Source organism: Hippopotamus amphibius, chromosome 5 (assembly GCF_030028045.1).
Source record: "Hippopotamus amphibius kiboko isolate mHipAmp2 chromosome 5, mHipAmp2.hap2, whole genome shotgun sequence".
In the NCBI taxonomy this organism is placed as follows: Eukaryota; Metazoa; Chordata; class Mammalia; order Artiodactyla; family Hippopotamidae; genus Hippopotamus; species Hippopotamus amphibius.
The window spans coordinates 15,506,949-15,528,720 of record NC_080190.1 but is presented as its reverse complement, the minus strand read 5'-3'; the positions used below and the strand labels follow the sequence as shown (position 1 = coordinate 15,528,720).

Genomic DNA, 21,772 nt, shown 5'->3' with positions numbered 1-21,772 from the left:
ATTCCCCAAAATGTGTTCAAAGAGAAGACACTTGGGTCCCGAATCATTTACCTCTTTCCGAGACAGTTCCTGCATTTTTCAGGTTAAAGATATAAGTACAACTGTGTTGACTGGAGAGAAAGCACACTAAGGACATAGACTCAGGTCCCACAGCAGTGGGAGCTGAAGCTCATCTTCTGTGGGTGTCGGCCAGGTAACTGTGGAGCCAGGTGACATTGCAAAGTGGTTTCCTGAGGTATTTTCCCTTTTGTTTACATGGTCAAAAGGAAAATCGCAAACACTTCTAATTACAAAATGTACCATGTCAAAAAAAAACAAAAACAGAAAAACAAACAAACCACAAAAACCCTGGCTTGTTACCAGTGTGCACAAGCCCTGCCCTCGGGAGTTTGTTCCAAAGCCATTGTGTAAGTGCAGTAATCCAGACACATTCTCCCCTTAATTCAACAGAAAAGTACCATGAATGGCAATGATTTTTAAGCTTCATTCAGAAGCCAGCTTGACCTCATTTGCAGTCAATTCTGCTTAAAAGACATAAATATATCTAAAGCAATTTAATTAATTAATCTGGCCTTTAAACTGAATTTCATCCATTATTAGTTTCAGTTTTAACAAATTGATATAATTCATCCAAAATATCAAATTGGTTGTGCTATAGGGAACATCAAGGAACAAGTGAAAAGCTGAACTTACTTAGCAGAAAGGGATGTGAAAATCATCTTAGACTTGAATTTCATGGGGTTAAGTAACTATTTCATTACTAGTTTTTAAAGAAATTTCCTAAATTAGTTTCAAATAGCAAGATCCTAAAATGACTCATCATTAAATTAGCTTTCTTTTCACAGTAGAGGGGCAAGATAATAACCTGTGAGAACTATTGATACCTTAAGAGTTAGATGTAGTCTTGTTTTATTTATAAAAATAAAAGAAAAAAATCATGGCTAAGGAATATTTGGAATGCTTTCGTATCTTCCCTTGAGTGGACCTAAATCCCATTGCTCCTTTGTAGATGTTATTGTCAGATTATTTTGACAAATCAAGGTGCCAGAGATTCCCACTGAGTACACTATTTTATTATTGACTCGTGTCGGTACATTCTGAAGCAGTTTACTCTCCAGAAGTGGGCACTTGTCTTCTGAGGTTCACATCACTGGAGACCTTTAGGATCCCAGCCTCCCAGGGAAGCTGAAACGAGGACAGATGGGGCCACCAGGCAAATTACAGCCTGTTCATCCTGCAGCTCTGGGTAGGAAAGGCAATGCATTTAAGAGGGAACTTCAAATAATTACATGTTAGCCTGGGAGAGTCATTTCCAAATGTTTTCAGTCCTGGACCACATGATTAGTAATCCAGTGTCCAGGGGTAGGTGGTAAGCATGATGTTCTTTTCTTATTGATGCCAGTCTTGGAGTTGGCAGAGCACATTTTTCACGTATAAATTTTACCCCAGATCAGGTGCCTTACAGACCTCATTCAGGAGGATCATTGGCTATATTTGGAGATGCAGTTCCATCATCTCCAAATGGATGTGCTTCTTGACCCCAGTTTCCAAGGTGATCAGCTCTTATTCTTTAGTTGGCAATTTATTAACCTCACCTTCTCCCTGTTAAAGTATATCAGGCTTTGGAATGAGCCAAACTGGGGCCTTCCTGATCTGCATTTCTCAAATTCGAATGTGCACACAAAATCTCCTGCGGACCCTGTGAAAATGCAGATTCCCACTCAGCAGATGCAGGTGGCTTTTGCATCCCTAACTAATTAGCTCCCAGGTGATGGTGACCCTGCTGGCCCATGGACCACACTTTGTATAGCAGGAATCTAGATGTCTAACAAATAAAGAGAAAGAGATATCATATGAAAAAAAGAATTCTCTCCTACACTCTGCAGATGGTGACTGAGTCTGGGACTGTAAAACCATTATACGTATAAAGAAATTTCCCTGGGAAAATGTTATGTTTTGCCAGTCTTGCTAAATAGTTGATATCATGTAGGTCTTTTTCTTTATGCAAAAGAATTTCAAATATTATTCCAGAAACTTGCAGTATTCTGTGAGCATTCTACCAGAGCGAGGAAAGATGAGAAAACTGTCAGAGAAATTATATTTGTTATAAACAGTGAGCTAATCCTGATTATCCATTAATGAGTTAGCCTCATCTAAAGGAATCAATCTTTTTTTCTAAATTTTTTCACACGTTTATCCATGATCTAACTATTCAGAACAGCTCTTGGGAACTAAAAAATGAGTCATAAGGTGCAATTTCCTTCATGACTGTCATTTGTCTCTCAGTGTGATTCTGATCCAGTTGACAGTAATCTATCCCATTGGTATATCCTGATCAGGATACTATCTAGGAAAAAATTGGCTTTAAATGTGTAATCAATTCTGATTTCATAAGAGAGTTTATGGTGTGTAAATACTTAAGAAGTGGTTATTCTAGTAGCATTCTCAACTCAGAGAGCTTTGCAAGATATCCTTGCCCTTCCTGTAATGTTTAATTGAGAAAAGTATTTGTCATGACATGGCAATGAGTAGGGAATTATATCACCCATAACAAATAGGATATTATTTCCAGTAATTTTTGTGACTCATACAATTTTCTCATACGTTTAAGAAATACTTTATATAACTGCTTATCCAGGAAAGTCTATTTTCGAGAAAATGGAATTTAATTTAACTTTAAACTATATTTAATATAACTTTAGTTATCCAAATGACTGCCTCATCTGGAGTATTTGCTTTTCAGCTACGTGTTCAGTACTTTCTCGAAAAAGTTACAGTCATCATATAAACAAAAAAATGTAATTGGCTTAATTATCTGTTGTGTTGACTGTGATTTTCTGTGTGTGCTATTCATTACTTGTCAATTACGTCTTATAATCAAGTTAAAAAAATACATATACTTATTAAACTCAGACTTGGTGAATATGTATCGTTTCACAATGAAAATATCAAATTATGTGTTAAGCATGTGGTATTAACCACAGGTAAAATCTATTGGCCTAGAAGAAGGAAAGATATTGAGTTTAACTAGAGAAAATAAAATAGATTGTTACTAAATTCTGCAAAGCATTATAGAAGCACAAATAAAATAGGAAAAGTTCATCAGAATAACAATAATAACATCAATTGTCTACTGTGTACGAGGCCCTATTCTACATGCTTTCTCCCATTTATTCCTCACAGGAACCCAATGAGGTAAGTTCTATAGCATTCCTATTTTATAGATGAGGAAACTGAGATACAAAGAGCTTAGTCTAAGCTAAGATCATTGAACTTCAGCAGTGTTACTATGATGTGCCTCTGTGTGATTTTCACTGGATTTATCCTGCTTGGGGACTGTTGAGTTTCTTGTATGTGTAGGTTCATTTTTAAAAATCGATATTAGACATTTTCAGCCATTATTTCTTCAAATATTTTATTTAACATCTTCCCCGGGATTACAATTATGTGTATGTTAAACTGCTTTTTATTTTCCCACCAGTCACTGAGGTTCTTCCATTTTTCAGCCTTTTCTTCTCTGTGTACTTCAGTGGGATAGTTTCTATTGTCATGCTTCACTTTACTGATTTTTTTCTTCTGTAGTGTGCAATCTTTTATTACATCCATTCTTAATAATTTCTATTCCTAACTCATATGTCCATGTTTTCCTTTGGATCTTGAATATATTTATGATAGCTATTTTTAAATTCTTATTTGCTAATTTTATTATCGCCATCAGTTCTGGATCTATTTCTGTTAACTGATGTCCTATTTTTCTGCTTCTTTGCATGCCTCATAATTTATCATTAGATGCTGGGCATTTATAATTTTTCATTATTGAGTATATTATTGTGTCCTACTAAAGAGAATTGTGCAAGTTTAATTTTTCTTTTTTAGTTGGATGGGGCACTCAGTTCATTTACTTGCAGATGAGTTTAATCTTTTTGAGGTTTATTCTTATGTTTTGTTAAGCTAGATTGGGAATGACTTTTATTCTTGGGATATGTTAGCCATCCTCTTAAGGCATGGCCTATTGAGGGGTATCTACTGAATGCCTTGATCTTTCAATGAAATCTCTCATTCTGTTAGGCTGGATGTTTCCCAATTGTGTATGAGCTCCAGGAGTTGTTCAGATTATAAATTCCCCCAAACAGTTGGTCTTTCCCTAACAGTTATTTTTTAATAAGCCTCATGGAATCCTACTCTTTGCAAACACAGCTTAGTATTTATCCAAAGATTCAAGTGGACCTGCATGGCAATTTCTGAAAACTCTCCGTCTATGTAGCTTCCTGGACTCCAGTACTTTGCTCTGCAAATTCTAACTCCTTTAGCCTCCTTGAACTTAGCTCTTTATCTCCTCAGCTCAATAAGTCTGCCTTGCTCTGACTGGAATCTCCCTCCTTATGCTGGGGTCCAGGAAATGCCTTCAGGCATATAGCTAGAGTGATTGAAGGTCTCACCTCATTTGTTTTCCTTTTTTTTTCCCATTTATTACAGTCTTGCACTACCCATTGTTCAATCTTTGCAAATCATTTTTATATATGTTTTGTCAAAACTTTTAATTATTTATGGTAAACAGGCAAGTCTGATACCAGTTGCTCCATCATGACTAGAAGTAGAAATCCCTCAGCTTAAAATTTTTTAAATGGACTTCTCTACTTGCCTTACAATGTTGGTTATGAAATGCACATGGTGAGACAGCCTCTGGCTTTGCCTGCCCATCTGTAAGTTTCCTCAGGTCATTTCTAATTATTTGATCCCCAAAACATCTTAGGCATAAAACAAAAGAATTTTTGGTACAAATTATTAGTTTAATATTTTCCTTAACTCTTTTTTTTTTGCTTTGCTTGTTATCTTTTGTCCCTCTTTCACCATAGCTCTCAGTATCCAAGCTGTGATCTCTGGTCTGTTGAATTTTGCATCTCTCTACCTATTTGCTGTCTCTTCCTGCTCAGTGACATCTGGTAAATCTTGTTATTCCATTCTTTAATTACCCTGTAGTTGGATCCCACTAAAATCTCTTGAGAGCTCATGTCTTGAAAGGAGTTCATAGTGGCTGGGAAATGGGCCAAATGAGTATGCAACAAGGTTAGAAACCTCAGAGAAGCTAACCATATCTGTAAAGCTTTACTTGTGATAAGAAGAATTAATTTGATCTAGAATTGTGCTATTCAATACAAAAGGCACTAGCCACACACAGTCACTTGAAACGTGCCACATGTTGAAAAGATAGTATTTTGGATGTTTCAGATTAAATAAGTTATTAAGATATATTTCACCTACTTCTTTTTACTTCTTAAAATGTGGCTTATAGTATATTCCTATTAGGCAGTGCTGATCTAGAAAGCACAGGTCAGGGAAGGAGCCTGGGGTTTTAAGACAATAGTGGCCAGTCTGCATTTTCAACCTGTCAGGCAGTGTGTAGAGGATATACACCAACCTTCTGAGGGCAAGAAAAGCAATTAGAAGACTACTGTGATGGTCCAGGAAAGAAGTGACTATCATATTTAATATCACCAAAATTGTATTTCCCTTTGAAAAAAAATTGCCATTTGATGCATTAGTAATAAGGGAACAAAGTACAAATAAAACAAGTTATCCAAAAAGTATGTGTGACTTTGTTTTGGAAAGCAGATACCCAGTCTTATACACACTTATATACATACACATTTAACATCTACTGTACCCTTTCTTACCATTTTTTTAGATCAACTCTGGACTAACACAGCCTTGGAGAACATGGCCTTTTGTGGATTTACACAAGTCATCAGGAGGAAAGAATCTGTCTCCAAGATATAGCTCTCCTGCTTACCAACAGTGTGACCCTGGAAAGGTTGCTTCAACTCTCTGAGTCTCACTATCCTCATAAGAAAAATAGTTAAGCCTTCCACAGGTTCTGCGAGAGATTAAATGCAAAAACTATAAAAGTATGTAAAACTGAATAATTAATGCTATAAAAATTTAAGTATGCTTGTTCTTCTATTTCACAAAGTAAACCATCTTCATACATAGCAGAAGAGGGCTGACTATAATTTCAGTCCCTGAGTCTGGGTGAACTGAAAGCCCTCACATTTGGCAGGACGGTTAGTCTGGAAGGGTGAGGCAACAATAACCCCCAGATTATTTCAGTCTCCTTCTGCTCAGGGAAGTCTGGCATCCTCAAGCAGGCATGTTCTCTCTCCTATTGAAGGCCATGGCCATGGGCTGAGCTAGATAAGGGAGGACAGGACAGGCTCTCTGAAGGTTAAGTAAATGAGACTCCATTTGGCTAACATGCCGGTTATCTAGCCACACAGGTGTCCCAGGGTCTTTCTTTCCCTCACCTGGAGTTTAGTATCACAAGGTTGCCAGAATCAGAGCCTAAACATAAATCAATATTTAACTCCTCTGCAAATACAGCTCCTGGATTAGAAACTTCTAAGTTTATCTTGTTAAATGTCCAAGGTTTCAGAGTCAAAACTGAATCAATGTTATGTAGTTCTTTGCTGAATCCAGGAGATATAGAATTATTTTTCAATGAAAGCCCACTTTCAATCCCATGCAATGCCTGGGGAAGAACTGCCATGGCTCTATCACCCCTTCACAGGGCCCACCTTCTAGCCCACAGTCCTGAGATGTGAGGAGTAACAAAAGCTGATGGAGAGCAGAGTTCTGGTGGTAGCTCCAATCCACCTACCTGTGATATTTCAGAGTCTCCTATGTACCCAGCACACTGAGCTGTTCTAACTACACATAAGTTGCATCTGGGGGCCCAGGCAACATTGGGTGAATTTTCACTAAGCCTTGAAGTATCATATGGCCTCAGGTTGCTTGTGAAACAATGGTCACTGTCAGAGTCTGAACTGAAAAATACCCATTAGAATTAAAATTCTACAAAAATGAGGTGAAGAATTGAGTAATTACTTTTTATAATTTGGGAAGTGACAGGAAAGGGGATTTCTTTTTTTTAAAAATGAATTAGAAAATAACCTATCAAAGTATTCATGGTTTGCATAATGTTTGCCTCCAAATCTCATGGTAAAATTTGAAGCCCAGGATTCAATGTTTGGTACCTGAACTGTTCTTGGAAGTAGGAGAAGTCATTGTACCATATAATAATCTCTATTGGTTGAGGTAATACTAGTTGATGTATACAATGAAATATCCAGTGGTTTAAAATAATTAGAATTTATTTCTTGCTTATGTAAATTTCAAAATGGGTGTTCATAATTGATGGGTGGCTTTCCTGAGGCCAGCAATCCCTTCTATATACCCTATAAACAGACATAGATAGCAAGTTAGTGATCTGAATGAAACAATATAGCTCATAAAATTTTACAACCCAACTAAAGGGTTCAGCAAGATTGAATTTAGGAGAAATCATTCATCCAGAATTGACATGATAGACTGCTGATTATGTACAGTTCCTTTCTTAGCTTTTATAACAGTTTGGGAAATTGACTTTTCCCAAAACACTCTAAAATTTGAAGCTATTTCAGTTTATATAAAAACAAACAAACAAACAAGCAAACAAAACTCCCCATGAACTCTAGTCTCTGTTTCAGAACTTAGTGACTTTTGATCCTAATTCTACAACCTATATTGAACAAAGGTCACCTTAACTACGGATTAAATTTTGTACTATCTAAAATAGCAACTTAGAAATTTTGAGTGAATTATTTTGTAATTCACACAGTGTATTTTACTTAACAGTAAACTCCAGAGTGAACACTGGCTCCTTTTTTTCTTTTTGTTTGTTTGTTTGTTTTGAGTTAAAAACACAGTTCCTTACTGTGAAATTGTGTAGGCAGCTGTTCCCCTATAGCAATTATTCAAACTATATTGCTTTTTATATTCATTCCCACAGTTGTTTGTTCGTTCATTCAGGGGGGATATGTTCAGGGCCTACTTTGTGCCAACCTGGCCGGATGCTGAGGTGTGACGAGGCCTGGAGAATTCCAGCCTTCTCAGAGTTTATGATCCACCACTGATTGTGGTGGATGTCAAATGAGGCTAGTTCTGAGGGGAGGTGTTTCTAGAGGAGAGAGGGAAACCAACGTAATCAGGGCTGGAGAAGAGTCCCTATGGATGGAATTAAGTGCTGAGACTTAAAGGATTCGGGGGGACTTTGCCACAGTTCCCATCCATGGGATTCCTTCCTTGCAACTTCTATCCTGATTTTAACATTTCCCTTGCCCAACTTTCCTGAAATTTCTTCATACACAAATAAATTTGTTGCTTTTTTTCTGTACCTGTAAACTTTGTCAGGGAACTGAATTATTTGACCATTTTTGACCTACAAACATGACAATTTCATATGAGTCAACCTGCATCTGTGATGCTGTCAGGCCAAATGCTGCAGTCTCTTAAAATTATAGAATCCTATCACAGTCTTTTTAAAATGAATTTTAAGCAATCTATCACCAAGTGAAAATATCCTAGTTCTTTTCTATCAAATACTTCTCTTCCATATTATATTTCCCAGACCATGTTTTTCCAAGTAGAATTTTGTTTTTCTCTTATGTGTAATTTCATTTGGAGATGGGGTTACTGATTTCACCTCTATGTTCTTAGAAGTACCCCTTGTTCCTTCTATCAGTTCATTTATTCTTTCCTCCATGTTACTGTGGAGAAATAAACTAGTCCTATGGACTATCAAAATAAAATATCAACAGCTTTCCTATAGCAAATGAACTCTTTTGAAGAATTGCCTCTATTTCACTGTTTTGGAGGGTAAGGCAAGGTTGTATGAAATTGCATGAGCTGGTAAGCTTTCAGTATTTGTTGTCAAGACTGCTGCTATCAAATCTGTGAAAACAATTTAGTTTCAGCCATAGCCACAGAACTACAGAGAACTGTAAACTAAAAAAGGGGCAGACTAGAACCTTCACTACAATTATAAACTAAAAAGGGGGCAGACTAGAACCTTCACTACAATGAAATTATGGTGATTCTAAGCATTGCACTGAAAGAGAACTCTTCATATCTACCCTTTTCTCATCTTTCTAAAAGTACTGTGGAAAACTTTACCTGCTCTATCAATCCTGGTTTATTTATGATTAAAGTTAGAAATACATCCTTGGAACCTCCTCTTTTTTCATGCCACTTTTCCATGGAACTGCTCAAAAGATAAGGTTTGCCTATAAAAGGACCTCTAGGTGCTATCTGGTTGTGTGCAGAACTTAACAGAACTGCCACGGTGAGTCTGGAACATGTTTACTAAGTCTAATTTATTTGAATTTACCTATTTCCCCTCAGAAGTCTAACTGAACTTGAATTACACCAATCTTTTAAAAACTTAGCTGGACTCAATTATATTTTTAAATCTTATTTAGATGCTGCTAATCTGGACACTTTCGCTGTTGCTGGGAGCAGTAGTAGGTAAGAAAAAATGTTTATGTCATGCTGGAAGAGACTTGTTCAGTACTTTGTAGAAAGGCTACAACAGCTGAAGTCAAGAGTGGAGCGAGCAGGAGGCATCTGTGATTAGGAGCACAGGCAATGGGAGTAGGGCTGCCACAGAAAAGCTAAGATGCCCAGTTAAAGTTGAATTTCAGATAGAATAAAGAATATGTGACATAGTTATATAAATAAAATTTATCATCTTAAAAAATAACAGAATTTAAAGTTAAGAAAATTTAAATTTATTATTATTGTTATAATAAAAATGTGTTGTTTATCTGAAACTCAAATTTAGCTTTTTTTTTATTTGCTAAATTTAGCAACCCTAGCTTGGAGTCAAGTGTAGGGTTCGAACCCTGGTTCCATCAGCCACAACTGTATTTCCCTGAACAAAATTCTTAACCTCTCTGTGCTGCACTCTCTTCATCTGTGAACTGGGCATATAACATCACCCCTGTTGTAGGATAATTGTGAGACCGAGGTATGATAAGTCACATAAATCATCTTCCTGGCACCTGGCACGTAGTGAGATTTCAAGAGTGCAGCCCCCACAACAACTGTTCCTCCTACTTCTACTCCTAATGGAGACTTTATCCTCCTGGAGAACCTTCCTTTATGTTGCTCTTTTATGTGTTAACACTCAAGTGCCAAGTTGTGTCAAACTATGGGCTTTCTGTTTGATTTTGATGAACGGCTTCTTCATTACAAAAATCCAGGATGCCCCTCAAATATAGGTCAGAGACCTAAATACTCATTCAGGTAGAGATATGAAGTTTTGGCATTTGCATGGAACTTAAGCACTCAACCCAAAGCCCAAAGCCAGAAGATGGTTACAAGGGGGTAAGCGCCTCATCCCCCACTACCCAGGCCTGGGGACACAAGGCTGCTCCCTTCTTGGACACCTATAGCCCAGAGAAGACATCTGAGTTGAGAGGCTCAAACAAGCCCTAGCATGGGACTGGACAGAGACAGGAGGGGAATGAGGCGGTCCCACATGGTGGAAATGAGAAGCAGCAGCCTGTCCTTAGCTGGGATGTTGTCTGTTGAAGCTGTTTTGTGAATGTGTATATAGGAAGATGTTTGAGGATGTGGACAAAGAAAATATGCCACAAAAATGTGATTTAACTCATATATTGGCAGAGAGACCATTAAAAAGAGCATTCTGGTGAAACTAACAATTCTGTATGCTTGCAGGAAAAGAAGTCTGCTACGAAAGGCTTGGCTGCTTCAGTGATGATTCCCCTTGGGCAGGAATTGTAGAAAGACCCCTCAAAATATTGCCCTGGTCTCCAGAAGATGTCAACACTCGTTTCCTCCTGTACACTAACGAGAACCCAGACAACTTTCAAGTAAGAACACTCATGGTTTTTAGAACTAAGTTTCATCTGTTTTATGTAATGAGGATACTGAATTTTGTCTTCTAAAGAGAAAAAATCAGTCAGTGGAATTTGCACCTCTGTAGACTTTTAGGGCAGTGAGCTTAAATATTATTTTATCTAACCTGTTTATAAAAGTTTTGGGGCTTCCTAGGTGGCACAGTGGTTAAGAATCCACCTGCCAATGCAGAGGTCATGGGTTCGATCCCAGCTCCAGGAAGATCCCACATGCAACGGAGCAACTAAGCCCGTGTGCCAAAAAATAAAAAAAAATAAATAAAAGTTTTGTTTGGTAACTTGTTTAAAGTATGCATTAACTTGACATTATTCTTATCCTACCTCTATGGTACCATTTAATACAATATTCTAAATATGGATAGTACATATATATAATCTCTAGGTATTATGTATAACCTCCCAACATATTTTGTATCTATAAAGCGCGCACGCACACACACACACACACACACACACACACACACACACACACACACACACAGAGTCTTCCCCTGGATGGAGACAAGACCCCACCACCAATATTATAGCAGACATATTACCCCAAGTAGAGCAAATGCAAAACTGTTATGACATCTGGAAAGTAGTGCCTTGGTGATGATTGCAAATAACTTGGTTGTAACGGAGAATCCTTTCTCTCAAGGATCCCAAGTCCCAGGAGTCTTCTCCCACCTAACACTTCCCTCCCCATACAAGCTCTTCTATTGGATACTTTCAGAAACTTGACGTTAAACACTTTTCTCCCCCAAACAGCAAATCATTGCAGATCCCTCAACTATCACAGAGTCCAATTTCAACACAAATAGAAAAACTCGCTTTATTATTCACGGATTCATAGACGAGGGAGAAGAAGACTGGCTGCACAATATTTGCAAGGTGAGACTGTAAATCTCTTAAGGGAAGCTTGTTTCTAGAGTGATAATTAACAACAGAAATGGCAAGACCCCCCCAGTCAAGACAGATTGCTGCCACCAAGAAGCTGTAGGATCCTTTGGCCCCACTGGGCCTGGAGTTCCCAAAGAAGGTCCAGGAGGTGACACAGGATGGAGGGGACCTGGGACAGCCAGACCAACAAGGCTGGAAGGCATTTGGTAATCACTCTGGATAGTGATTATTTAATCACAAATACAGAGGTATTTCAAAATTTTAGCAACAGATGTTGCTATACTGATGGAACATTTATTGCGTTTTCAATAGCTTTTTTTTCTTTTTTTTTGTGAATTTTAAAGAGTTTAATCAAGTCATATTTCAAACTGCAGCTGATGTTGCAGATGTGGGCTACATTGGAATGAATCAGTATGGATGTTGCATCAAGGGAGGCTTTTGCTCCATTTCTTGAAGATAAAATATTGAAAAAATGATGCTTTTACGTAGAAAGCATAATATTGCATTCAGATAAAAAATATCAACATTAATATCATATCAACATTAATCCTCTCATTCAGTGCCCCAGTGTTTTTTTTTAGCTCTTTATTGGAATGTAATTGCTTTACACTCTTGTACTAGCTTTTGAGTTACACCAAAGTGAATCAGCTGTATTTATACATATATCCCCATAGCCCCTCCCTCCCGTGACTGCCTCCCACCCTCCCTGTCCTGGCCCTCTAAGGCATCACCCAATATCAAGTTGATCTCCCTTTGTTACACAGCAACTTCCCACTAGCTATCTATTTAACAGTTGGTAGTGTATATATGTCTATGCTACTCTCTCACTTCGTCCCAGCTTCCCCTTCGCACCCCCCAACCCTGTGTCCTCCAGTCCATTTTCTGCATCTGCATTCAATAGCTTTTAATCTCTTCAATACGCTTGATTTCTATGTGAAGAACTAAGATATTTTGCCCAAACTAATCATTTTCCCTTGATTTTCACTAGCTACTCCTTGATCTCCTATGGTAGCAATAGCTAGGAAAACTGTGCAGATTTTCATTTCTGGTTCCTGTTGTTTCAACAGTAATGATTTTATTTTCTTAAATTTGCCTTTGGTTATGTGCCCTGTGATAATGGAGAATTAAAAGACAGAAAATCAAACAGAATAAATTTTCCAAGTAACTGCTAGTGCTTAAGGAACATTATCATCGATTCATTTCTTCATCAAGTTTTTGTGGCCAGCTGTGGCACAAAGATGCAATCATTTCTTTAGAGGTCTTATTTCAGGCCTGCCTATGATTCAAGCCAAAGTCTGATTTGGGTTAACTCCAGAGTTTTGACTGATTCTGAAGACAGTTAAAATGAAGGGGCTAATTGACTTCATGAGTTTAGAAATAATCAGTAAAACCACAACTTGTCTTCTAAAATAATTTATAGCTGATGATTATCGGGCTGAGGGAGGAGGGAGGGTAGTAATAGATTTCTGTACTACAGAGAAGAAAAAATAAATAAATGATACTCAGCTCAAAAGGTATATAGATTTTCAGATATGTGTATACAATTTATTTCTGAAATCCCAAAGCAGATATGTTTTTCTTGCATTTGATTTGGCTTTGGGCGTTATAATGGAGACATGAGCACATTAAATTAGAAGGCTAAATGCCCTAGATTCCAGTTCTGATTCTATCCTTAGCTAACCGGACACTAGCAAATCGTTTCCCCTCTTTGGATTTTTCTATCTGTAAAATGAAAAAAATTGGAGATGATTTCTAAGATTGCTTCATTCTCAAATACTTCTTGGAAAAAAAGGTGGGGATATGCATGAATACATACTAAATAAACAAAATTCCCACCAGATCTAACATTCATGAAACTATCCTTGACCCCCATCAAACAAGTCTTCCAGTAGGTACCTGAAAGGTTGTATTTTTATGTGAAATAACTTCAGTGATGTACAATAAAACATGTTCATACAAAAACTTTGATTAGGCTTTCCATCATGGAAAAGCTTCTTCATTTGCCTTCAATACCATCATTTAAAGGGTCCTAACATAGTCTTTCATTTATTCAATTATTTAGTAAATATTTATTGAGTACCTACTACGTGCCAGGAACTTTTCGAGGCACTGAGAATACAGCAGTGAACAAGACAGGCGGTGTCCTGGGGTGCATTCTAGTATGGGACAATGTAGCCTTGTGAAGTCTTTGACGCTCTAATGAGATAACCCTTTGCACCACATTTTATACACTTTCCCCCGTAAGAAATGTCTATGCATCTATTGCTGTAGAGATCCCTAGAACCCAGTTCCTATTACAGCCAAATCTCTAGTTTGGAGCCAGTGTTAAGCTTTGAAAACGATTCCATAACCATAATAGATTGGAAGTTTTGTTTATTGATTTGGGGTTAAAAACCAAGCATGATATTGTGTAGGTCAATATCATGAGAGAATTAACACTAGTCTTCAAGAGTGTTAATTAGTAATTAGTAAAGACCCTGAATTATTTACCTATTTATCGTGTCTCTTCCACCAGAACCTGTTTACTGTGGAAAGCGTGAACTGCATCTGTGTGGACTGGAAAAGTGGCTCCCGAACCGGATACACACAAGCCTCTCAGAACATCCGGATTGTGGGGGCGGAAGTGGCATATTTTATTGAAGTTCTTCAGGTAACTACCTCTGGGTTATATAAAAGCCCATGCACATTGCTCTCTGGATTTTCTTCCAAAAAAACCCAATTGCTGTATGTATGATAATTGATGAAATATTTTCCTACTAAGAGTTGGCATTCCCCTTGATTGAAAAGAAAAATGAAAAAAAATCTAGATTTGGGCTTCATCAATATGCCTATTAAGGTGAATAAGCTAATTTTTAAGTGCTATTATTCAAGCAACCAGGTAAGTTGTTTCTACTGAATTCCACCACTAGTTCTTTCAATCTTATCAGTTATTAAGCCAAGTTGACATGATAATTAAGATTGAACTAGGGGTTTTGTTTGTTTGTTTGTTTTTATTTTTTTAAGAGAAGCATAGTGATAACAAGCTAACCTGATTTGGTAACTAAAAACGTAGAAAATGTTAAATTTGAAAGGGCTTATGTAATTGTTTTTGTTATTCTTTTCTTTTTTTCTTTTTTTTAAATTGAAGTGTAGTTGATTATATTCTATTAGTTTATATTCTATCACAATATTCTATTAGTTTCAGGTGCCTATATATATATATATATATATATATATTGCAATGTCTGGTTGGTGGAACTGGCAGAATATTTATTAAGTTCATCTTACATGAGTGCGGTTTGTGGCACCCCAAAACAGTTACAATAGTAATATCAAAGGTCACTCATAACCATAAGAAATATTATAATAATGGAAAAGTTTGAAATATTGTGAGAATCACCAAAATTTAACACAGACACCCAAAGTGACAAATGCTGTCGGAAAAATGGCAACAATAGACTTGCTCAACGCAGGGTTGCCACAAATCTTTAATGTGTAAAAAACACAGTAACTGTGAGGCGCAATAAAGCAAAGCACAATAAAACACGATATGTCTGCACCACATCTTCTTTATCTACTCATCTACTGATGGACACCTAGGTTGTTTCCATAGCTTGACTATCATAAACAATTCTGCAATGAACATAGGGGTGCATATATCCCTATGTTGGGGATATGCGTTTTCATTTGGAAATTGGAATTCATGTTTTCATTTTCTTTGGAAAAATAACCAGAAGTGGAATTTCTGGACCTTATGGTAGTACTATTTTTAATTTTTTGAAGAACTTCCGTACTGGTTTCCATAGTGGCTCGTACCAATTTACACTCCCACCAACAGTACATGAGGGTTCGCTTTTCTCCACATCCTCGACAACACTTATTATCTGTTGCCTTTTTGATAATAGCCATTCTGACAAGTGTGAGGTGGTACCTCACTGTGGTTTTGATTTGCACTTCCCTGATGATTATGAAAAGATGATGAGCATCTTTTCATACGTCTGTTGGCCATCTGTATGTCTGACTTGGAAAAATGTCTATACAGGTCCTCTCCTCATTTTTTAATCAGATTGTGTTTTTTTATATTGAGTTATGTAAGTTCTTTGTCTATTTTAAATATTAACCTCTTACTAAATATGTAATTTGCAAATATCTTCTCCCATTTAGTAGGTTGCCTTTTTGTTTTGCTGATGGTTTCCGTCACCATGCAAAAGCATTTTGGTTTGATGTAGTTCCACTTGTTTATTTTTGCTTTTGTTTCTTTTGCCTGAGGAGACATCCAAAAACTATTGCTAAGATGGATGTCAGAGTGCTTACTGCCTATGCTTCTTCCAGGAGTTTTATGGTTTCGGGTATTACATTTAAGTCTTGAATCCATTTTGAGTTTATTTTTGTATATGGCTTAAGAAAGTGGTCCAGTTTTATTCTTTTGCATGTAGCTGTCAAGTTTTCCCAACACCATTTATTGAAGAATCATTGTTTTCTAATTCAAATACTTGCTTTGCCACCTCTGGGTAACAAGTCCTCATATCCACCAAGGAGCCCCTCTGTGTAGTAAAACAATAAAGGAGAGCATTACTTCCACCAGTTTAAATGTTACACCATTGCCATTTCTCATTATAAATGAAAAGAAAAACAGCAATGAAAATCAATTGCTTTGAAGGGGCAGCATGTGTTCTTAAAAGTTGAGTTTTCAGAGCGTTCTCTTTTCTGCCCATCTTGAATTTTGCCAATTTGAAAACATTCTGAAGAAGTTTTCTTTCCAACAGTCATCACTTGAATACTCACCTTCCAACGTCCACGTCATTGGCCATAGCCTGGGTGCCCACGCTGCTGGGGAGTCAGGAAGGAGGACCAATGGGACCATTGGACGAATCACAGGTTGGTCAAAACAGTGAAAGCTGCAAAATTAGACTAAATGAAGCCTATACAGGGTCTAAAAGGATAGAAGTTTGACACAGACCTGCTTTTTACCTGAGGAGACACGTTTTCACATTTTCTGAATTAGGTCACATGATCAGAGAAATCAGTGTGTTCTGAGACCTTATGAATTTGTTATTAATACCAATCTTTGGTCTACAGAGCCCTGTTTAACATATAAGTACTGAAAGTAACTAAAATGTGAATTAAGAACATCTGGAAGTCTTATTCATATCTATTTCCTCTTTGTCAGGTATTTACATAGGATGAGTTTGGTGAAAAAAATAAATAGCATAAATGAATAGAAGAAATAGAATTAATCCCAAGAAATGTATAATTAATTATATTCTGCTTCATAACACTTTTTAATTAGTCCATCCTCATCAACCACAGCCCGAGAGTGCTGAGGACCAATAGTCTGGGTGCCCTGGGCTGCCAGTGCTACATGCTGCTAATTAGATAGATAAAAAATATTCGTTTACAAATCTCAGACTGGTTGCATTTAGCCAATGGAGTCATACGTTGGATACCCAGGCCCAACAACAACCCTGTAACTTTTTAAGAAAGACTTTGCTCTCCTGGATCTGAGAAGTGACTGTTTCAGGGAATGATTATTTTATTCTTGCATCTTCCCACTCTGCCCCTGACCTCCTGATTCTCTTTTTTAATACTTTGGAAAAGTTGGTTACATTTGCATTGGTGGGGGTATCTGGAATATCTCTCTTTAATTTGCTGGAGAGAACATTCTTTCTCATAGTCCATAAATGCTTATGAGAGCCTGCTCAGCCAGGCACTGTGCCAAGCTGTGGTCCCAGTGACTGTGAAAGCCAAGATCCTTGCCCTCACGGGAGTTTATAGTACAAGTGGAGCTCTTTTAGCCTGAAAATCTCTTAGGAGTCCAGTGTCTCCCAGAGTCTGGCTCTTTGGTTGTAACTGTGCTATTGACTGGGATTGTCCCAATGACTAAGCATCCATAAGTAGGGCCAAATTCCATGATTTGAGGAAAATTCACTTTAATGCAAATAGTAAAGTAGACACAGATTTCCCTTTAGAAAATGGTAAGATAGGGAAGAACCAGCTTATTTCTTTGCATGTGTTACTCATGATTACCACCAGTTATTGCACTCAGGTCTGTAACTAATGAGAAAGGCGAACATGCATGTCCACTGATAGACACTGACATGACGCATCCTATCTATTTTAGGGTTGGATCCAGCTGAGCCTTGCTTTGAGGGCACACCTGAATTAGTCCGATTGGACCCCAGCGATGCCCAATTTGTGGATGTAATTCACACAGACTCTGCCCCCATAATCCCCAACCTGGGTGAGTTCCTCAATTCGTCCTCCTGGAGTGTGTTTTGAGTCTATACATGAGCGTTTTAGAGTGTTTTGAGTCTGTACATTAACAGCAACTTTCCCATATTTTAAAATTCCTCAGGTTTTGGAATGAGCCAAACTGTGGGCCACCTAGATTTCTTTCCAAATGGAGGAGAACAAATGCCCGGATGTAAGAAGAATGCTCTCTCTCAAATTGTTGACATCGATGGGATCTGGGAAGGTAAAACTGTTGTGTATGTGAAGAGATTTTCTCAGGGCTTGGGATGGGGGGAATCTGTGTTTCCTTTTGATAAACTTGCTAAATATTTTGGTATTGTACAGGTCTCACATTTTCTATAACAAAGGACTTTTAATTGTATCCCCAAGATACAGGTCTTCACCAAGGAAAGTGGGCATGAGAAGGCTTATAGGAAAGAAAATGTATTTGTAGTCAAATTTCCAAGGATCTAATTCAGGGAATATATTACTCAATTATACTTATACCTATATGGACCAATCTTTTTCCTCCTAGAGTTATTTTTCCATTTCATTTAGCTACGGCATAACTATTATAACCTTAAACAGTACATAAATTCTGATTGCATCTCACATCATAACTACACTTGATTAAATGATTTTGTTCTGTAACTGCCATGAGTTCACACTAATTAGTATTAGTAATAGTATTAGTATTAGTATATTCCACAACTATATTTTGACATGACGTCAACTTGGGAAAAAAATCTGCCACTGATGTGTAATCATGTCTGATTTCAAAGGAACTCGCAACTTTGTGGCCTGTAATCACTTAAGAAGCTACAAGTATTACGCTGATAGCATCGTCAACCCTGATGGCTTTGCTGGATTTCCTTGTGCCTCTTACAGTGTTTTCAGTGCAGTAAGTAGATTCTATCTTGCACCTAAAGAATTTCATGACCATCACTTCTCATGACCAGTGTGGTTTACTGTACACGACATGCATTCAGTGAATGTTGCTATATGACTGCCACAATATTTATGCTTTCAGTCATACATGTTTGTTTTAATAGTGATAAGGCATTGGAGAACTTGAGAGAAATGGGCTTGCAAACTGAAATGTCCCGAGTCTACCTTGTTCTCTATCACTTCTGTGTGTCGGATAAATGTTCAAACTTGCTTTGGGAATAATTCTAGGTGCAAAAATTGTCTGTGGAAATCTGAGCTATGGCTACAGGATGCAGATGAACACGGAAAACTTGTCTTAAATGTTAACCTTATAAAGGTAAATGATTATGTGGACATTTCTGTGCAATCTCATAATTGCCAAGATTTTTTTGTGTTCATCTTTTTTGGTATCGTCTAGATACCTAAGTTGGGATCCTTAAATCTGATCTTGAATATGACGTATCAATTGTTTGGGGTTGCTTTTTTTTTTTTTTTTAACCATTGCTTTTTTTTCACTATAATTTTTTTCAAATAAAAATGTATACCCTATATTATTTAATACATAAATTTTCAAGTAACAATTACAGGTGAAGTTACAATTATCAAGGAGATATACTTTAGCAATGAAGGGAGAGGATCTGATTCCTAGTTCCACCTTTGAATAGTTGAATGATTTTGGGCAAAATACTTAACTTCTCTAAGGCACTTTCTTCATTTCAAAATGTAAATAAAATGGTAGGTTTCATAGATTTGGTGGGAGGATTTAATGAGATCACGTTTTAATTACTTAGCACAGAACCTAAAATATAATAATTAGCATTCAACAAGTGTTAGCTATTGTGTGTAAGGGAGAGGGGATGGGTGCATATTTTATTCACAATACAGCTTGCATATATAACAAGAACACACCGCCTTCTTTGCTCTAACTTTATTTTTATTTTCTTCCCAAATGCCCATTTTCTAGGTAATGGGGAAAACAAGCAAAGAAGCTTTAGGTTTCATCCAGTTAAAACTTAATCTGATTCAGTAATATAAACAGTCCTTTTAGGAGATGCTCAGACACTTTTATAGGAAAAAAATTCTCAGTTTTGCAGATTTCTCAGCCTTTGGACCACCTGTCTCCAAGCTGGTATTGGGCAAAGTGATCTTGGTGCTGGTGGTCAGTGTCTGTGCAGGGCAGAGAGGAAGACTTGGGGGTCCACCTTATTGATGGGCTATGTCTGTCTGCCTCCCCCTCTGTTCATCCCTCTCCCTCTCTTCTTGGCCCACAAAGAAAGGGCATTTTCCTATATGATACCCTGACCTCATGGCTAAGCCTTAATGACCAACTAGGGCATTTTCCCTTCACACTGGGCGAGTTCTGAGATCTGAATCTTCCAGACCTTGATATGCTAAGTGGGAGCTAAAGAAATTGAGAAAAACTTGACTTTTAAGCCTATTATCCTCCCAGTGGGTCCTGCTTTGTGTATCAGAAGCTGATTATCACCTCCTGCTCTTTCTTTTGCAATTTTTCTAAAATAAATTCTATCTCCCTAAAGGCAGATGGATGTCTTGGGGCAACTGGAGCAACTTAGAGAGACAAAAGAGAGAGGATTAAAATCTAAATATATATATATATACTCAGTGATTTTTATAATATTTTTGTTAGTATTTTTATTTAACAGTGAAATTGCTTATTTGTCATTGTAAATAATGAGACTCATTTTTAACCTTTGTTGAGACACTGTTAAAGTCTTCTTTTACTATCAGAACAGGATTGGCTTTAGAATATTTGAGAATTCAGCAACACATGGAATAAGATGGTATGCTATTAAGAAAAGAGCATCTTCATTTATCATTTGTTTATTTTCCCTAGAACAAGTGCTTCCCCTGTCCAAGTGAAGGCTGCCCACAGATGGGTCATTATGCTGATAGGTTTCCTGGGAAAACCAAAGCAGAGAACCAGATATTTTATCTAAACACTGGTGATGCTAGCGATTTTGCCCGTAAGTCCCTATTTTATTTGTCTTAAATTCTCAGTGCTATGTATTTTGTCACATCCAGTGGAAATGTGTGAAATTGCTTTTCTGTACAAAAGTTTTAAACATTAGTCCCCAAAATGGAAAAATGCTTCAGTGCCATGCTCAATGTGAACATGCCAATTTGGGTGGCAGAACAGAGTTTAGGGCCTGAGCTATCAATGATATAAAAATAAATTTCTTCCCAATTGGTTCTGGTGCAAAATTCAGGAGGCTTCTTCTGCTCCAGCATACTCTGTTAAAAGTTTCACTGCACAAAATTTTGAGGTTTTTTTACAAGCAGAAGAGTAACCCAGCAGAGGTTGTGGGAATGGAAAGGAGGTGACAGATGTAAGAGATGTTAGGATTGTAGACTCCATGGGTGATGAGGAATCAGAGGACTCAGGGACAGTGAGGCTTTGGGACAGATCCTGGGTTTCTTTTCTGGGTAATAGAGGAAGAAAACTATTTGGGTGGGAGTCAAAAGGGTTAGCTGCATTGTAAAAACTAAAGCTAAGTTTTATCCCCCTCTCAATTTGGCCCAGGCTAACTCTAAATGGCAAAAAATGGTAGTCCACTATGGACTAGTACCATAAAAAGGTTACCATAAATTAATACAATTCCAATGGTGATGGAAAGTTGAATTACAGAATGTTTAAGTTAAATGTAGATTTCTTAAACAAAAAGATGGGAGTACTCTAAAATATCTTGATCTATAAAAATGAAATAAACTGATGAAAATATTATACTTTATTATTTTTCCATTATCTTTTAACATAAAGTTCTTATAATGTTCCAGAATAAATTGTTAGGTTAAAAAAAATATATCACTTAGTCCCTTGACTTGAAATTTTTTGAGTTTGGAAAGAGTCTGTGTTCCTCCCCTCCCCCAGTGTCTGCCCTCTGAACGTTTAAAGGACTATCCATCACTATTTGATTAGAATAATTACCAAAGCCATACAAAAAATCATTCAAAATTCAGCAGTAATGGAATCCAAGTTA

General features: G+C 37.2%; 2 protein-coding genes across 3 annotated transcripts in view; both read left to right on the top strand.

The window, feature by feature from the left end:
• Window positions 1-5,818, top strand: part of PNLIPRP3 (pancreatic lipase related protein 3) — a 79,761-nt gene extending 73,943 nt beyond the window's left edge. Inside the window, exon 13 of the transcript XR_009054026.1 lies at window positions 5,687-5,818. The gene's annotated coding sequence lies outside the window, so the exon portion shown is untranslated. The remainder of the gene's footprint in view (window positions 1-5,686) is intronic.
• Window positions 5,768-21,772, top strand: part of LOC130854469 (pancreatic triacylglycerol lipase) — a 29,437-nt gene continuing 13,432 nt past the window's right edge. For both annotated transcript variants that reach the window (XM_057737329.1, XM_057737330.1), the window contains exons 1-10: window positions 5,768-5,906; window positions 9,294-9,339; window positions 10,555-10,709; window positions 11,505-11,627; window positions 14,152-14,286; window positions 16,382-16,493; window positions 17,737-17,856; window positions 17,971-18,090; window positions 18,629-18,747; window positions 20,629-20,758. In XM_057737329.1, coding sequence (XP_057593312.1) covers window positions 9,294-9,339; window positions 10,555-10,709; window positions 11,505-11,627; window positions 14,152-14,286; window positions 16,382-16,493; window positions 17,737-17,856; window positions 17,971-18,090; window positions 18,629-18,747; window positions 20,629-20,758 — 1,060 coding nt within the window. In that variant the 5' untranslated portion in view covers window positions 5,768-5,906. The remainder of the gene's footprint in view (window positions 5,907-9,293; window positions 9,340-10,554; window positions 10,710-11,504; window positions 11,628-14,151; window positions 14,287-16,381; window positions 16,494-17,736; window positions 17,857-17,970; window positions 18,091-18,628; window positions 18,748-20,628; window positions 20,759-21,772) is intronic.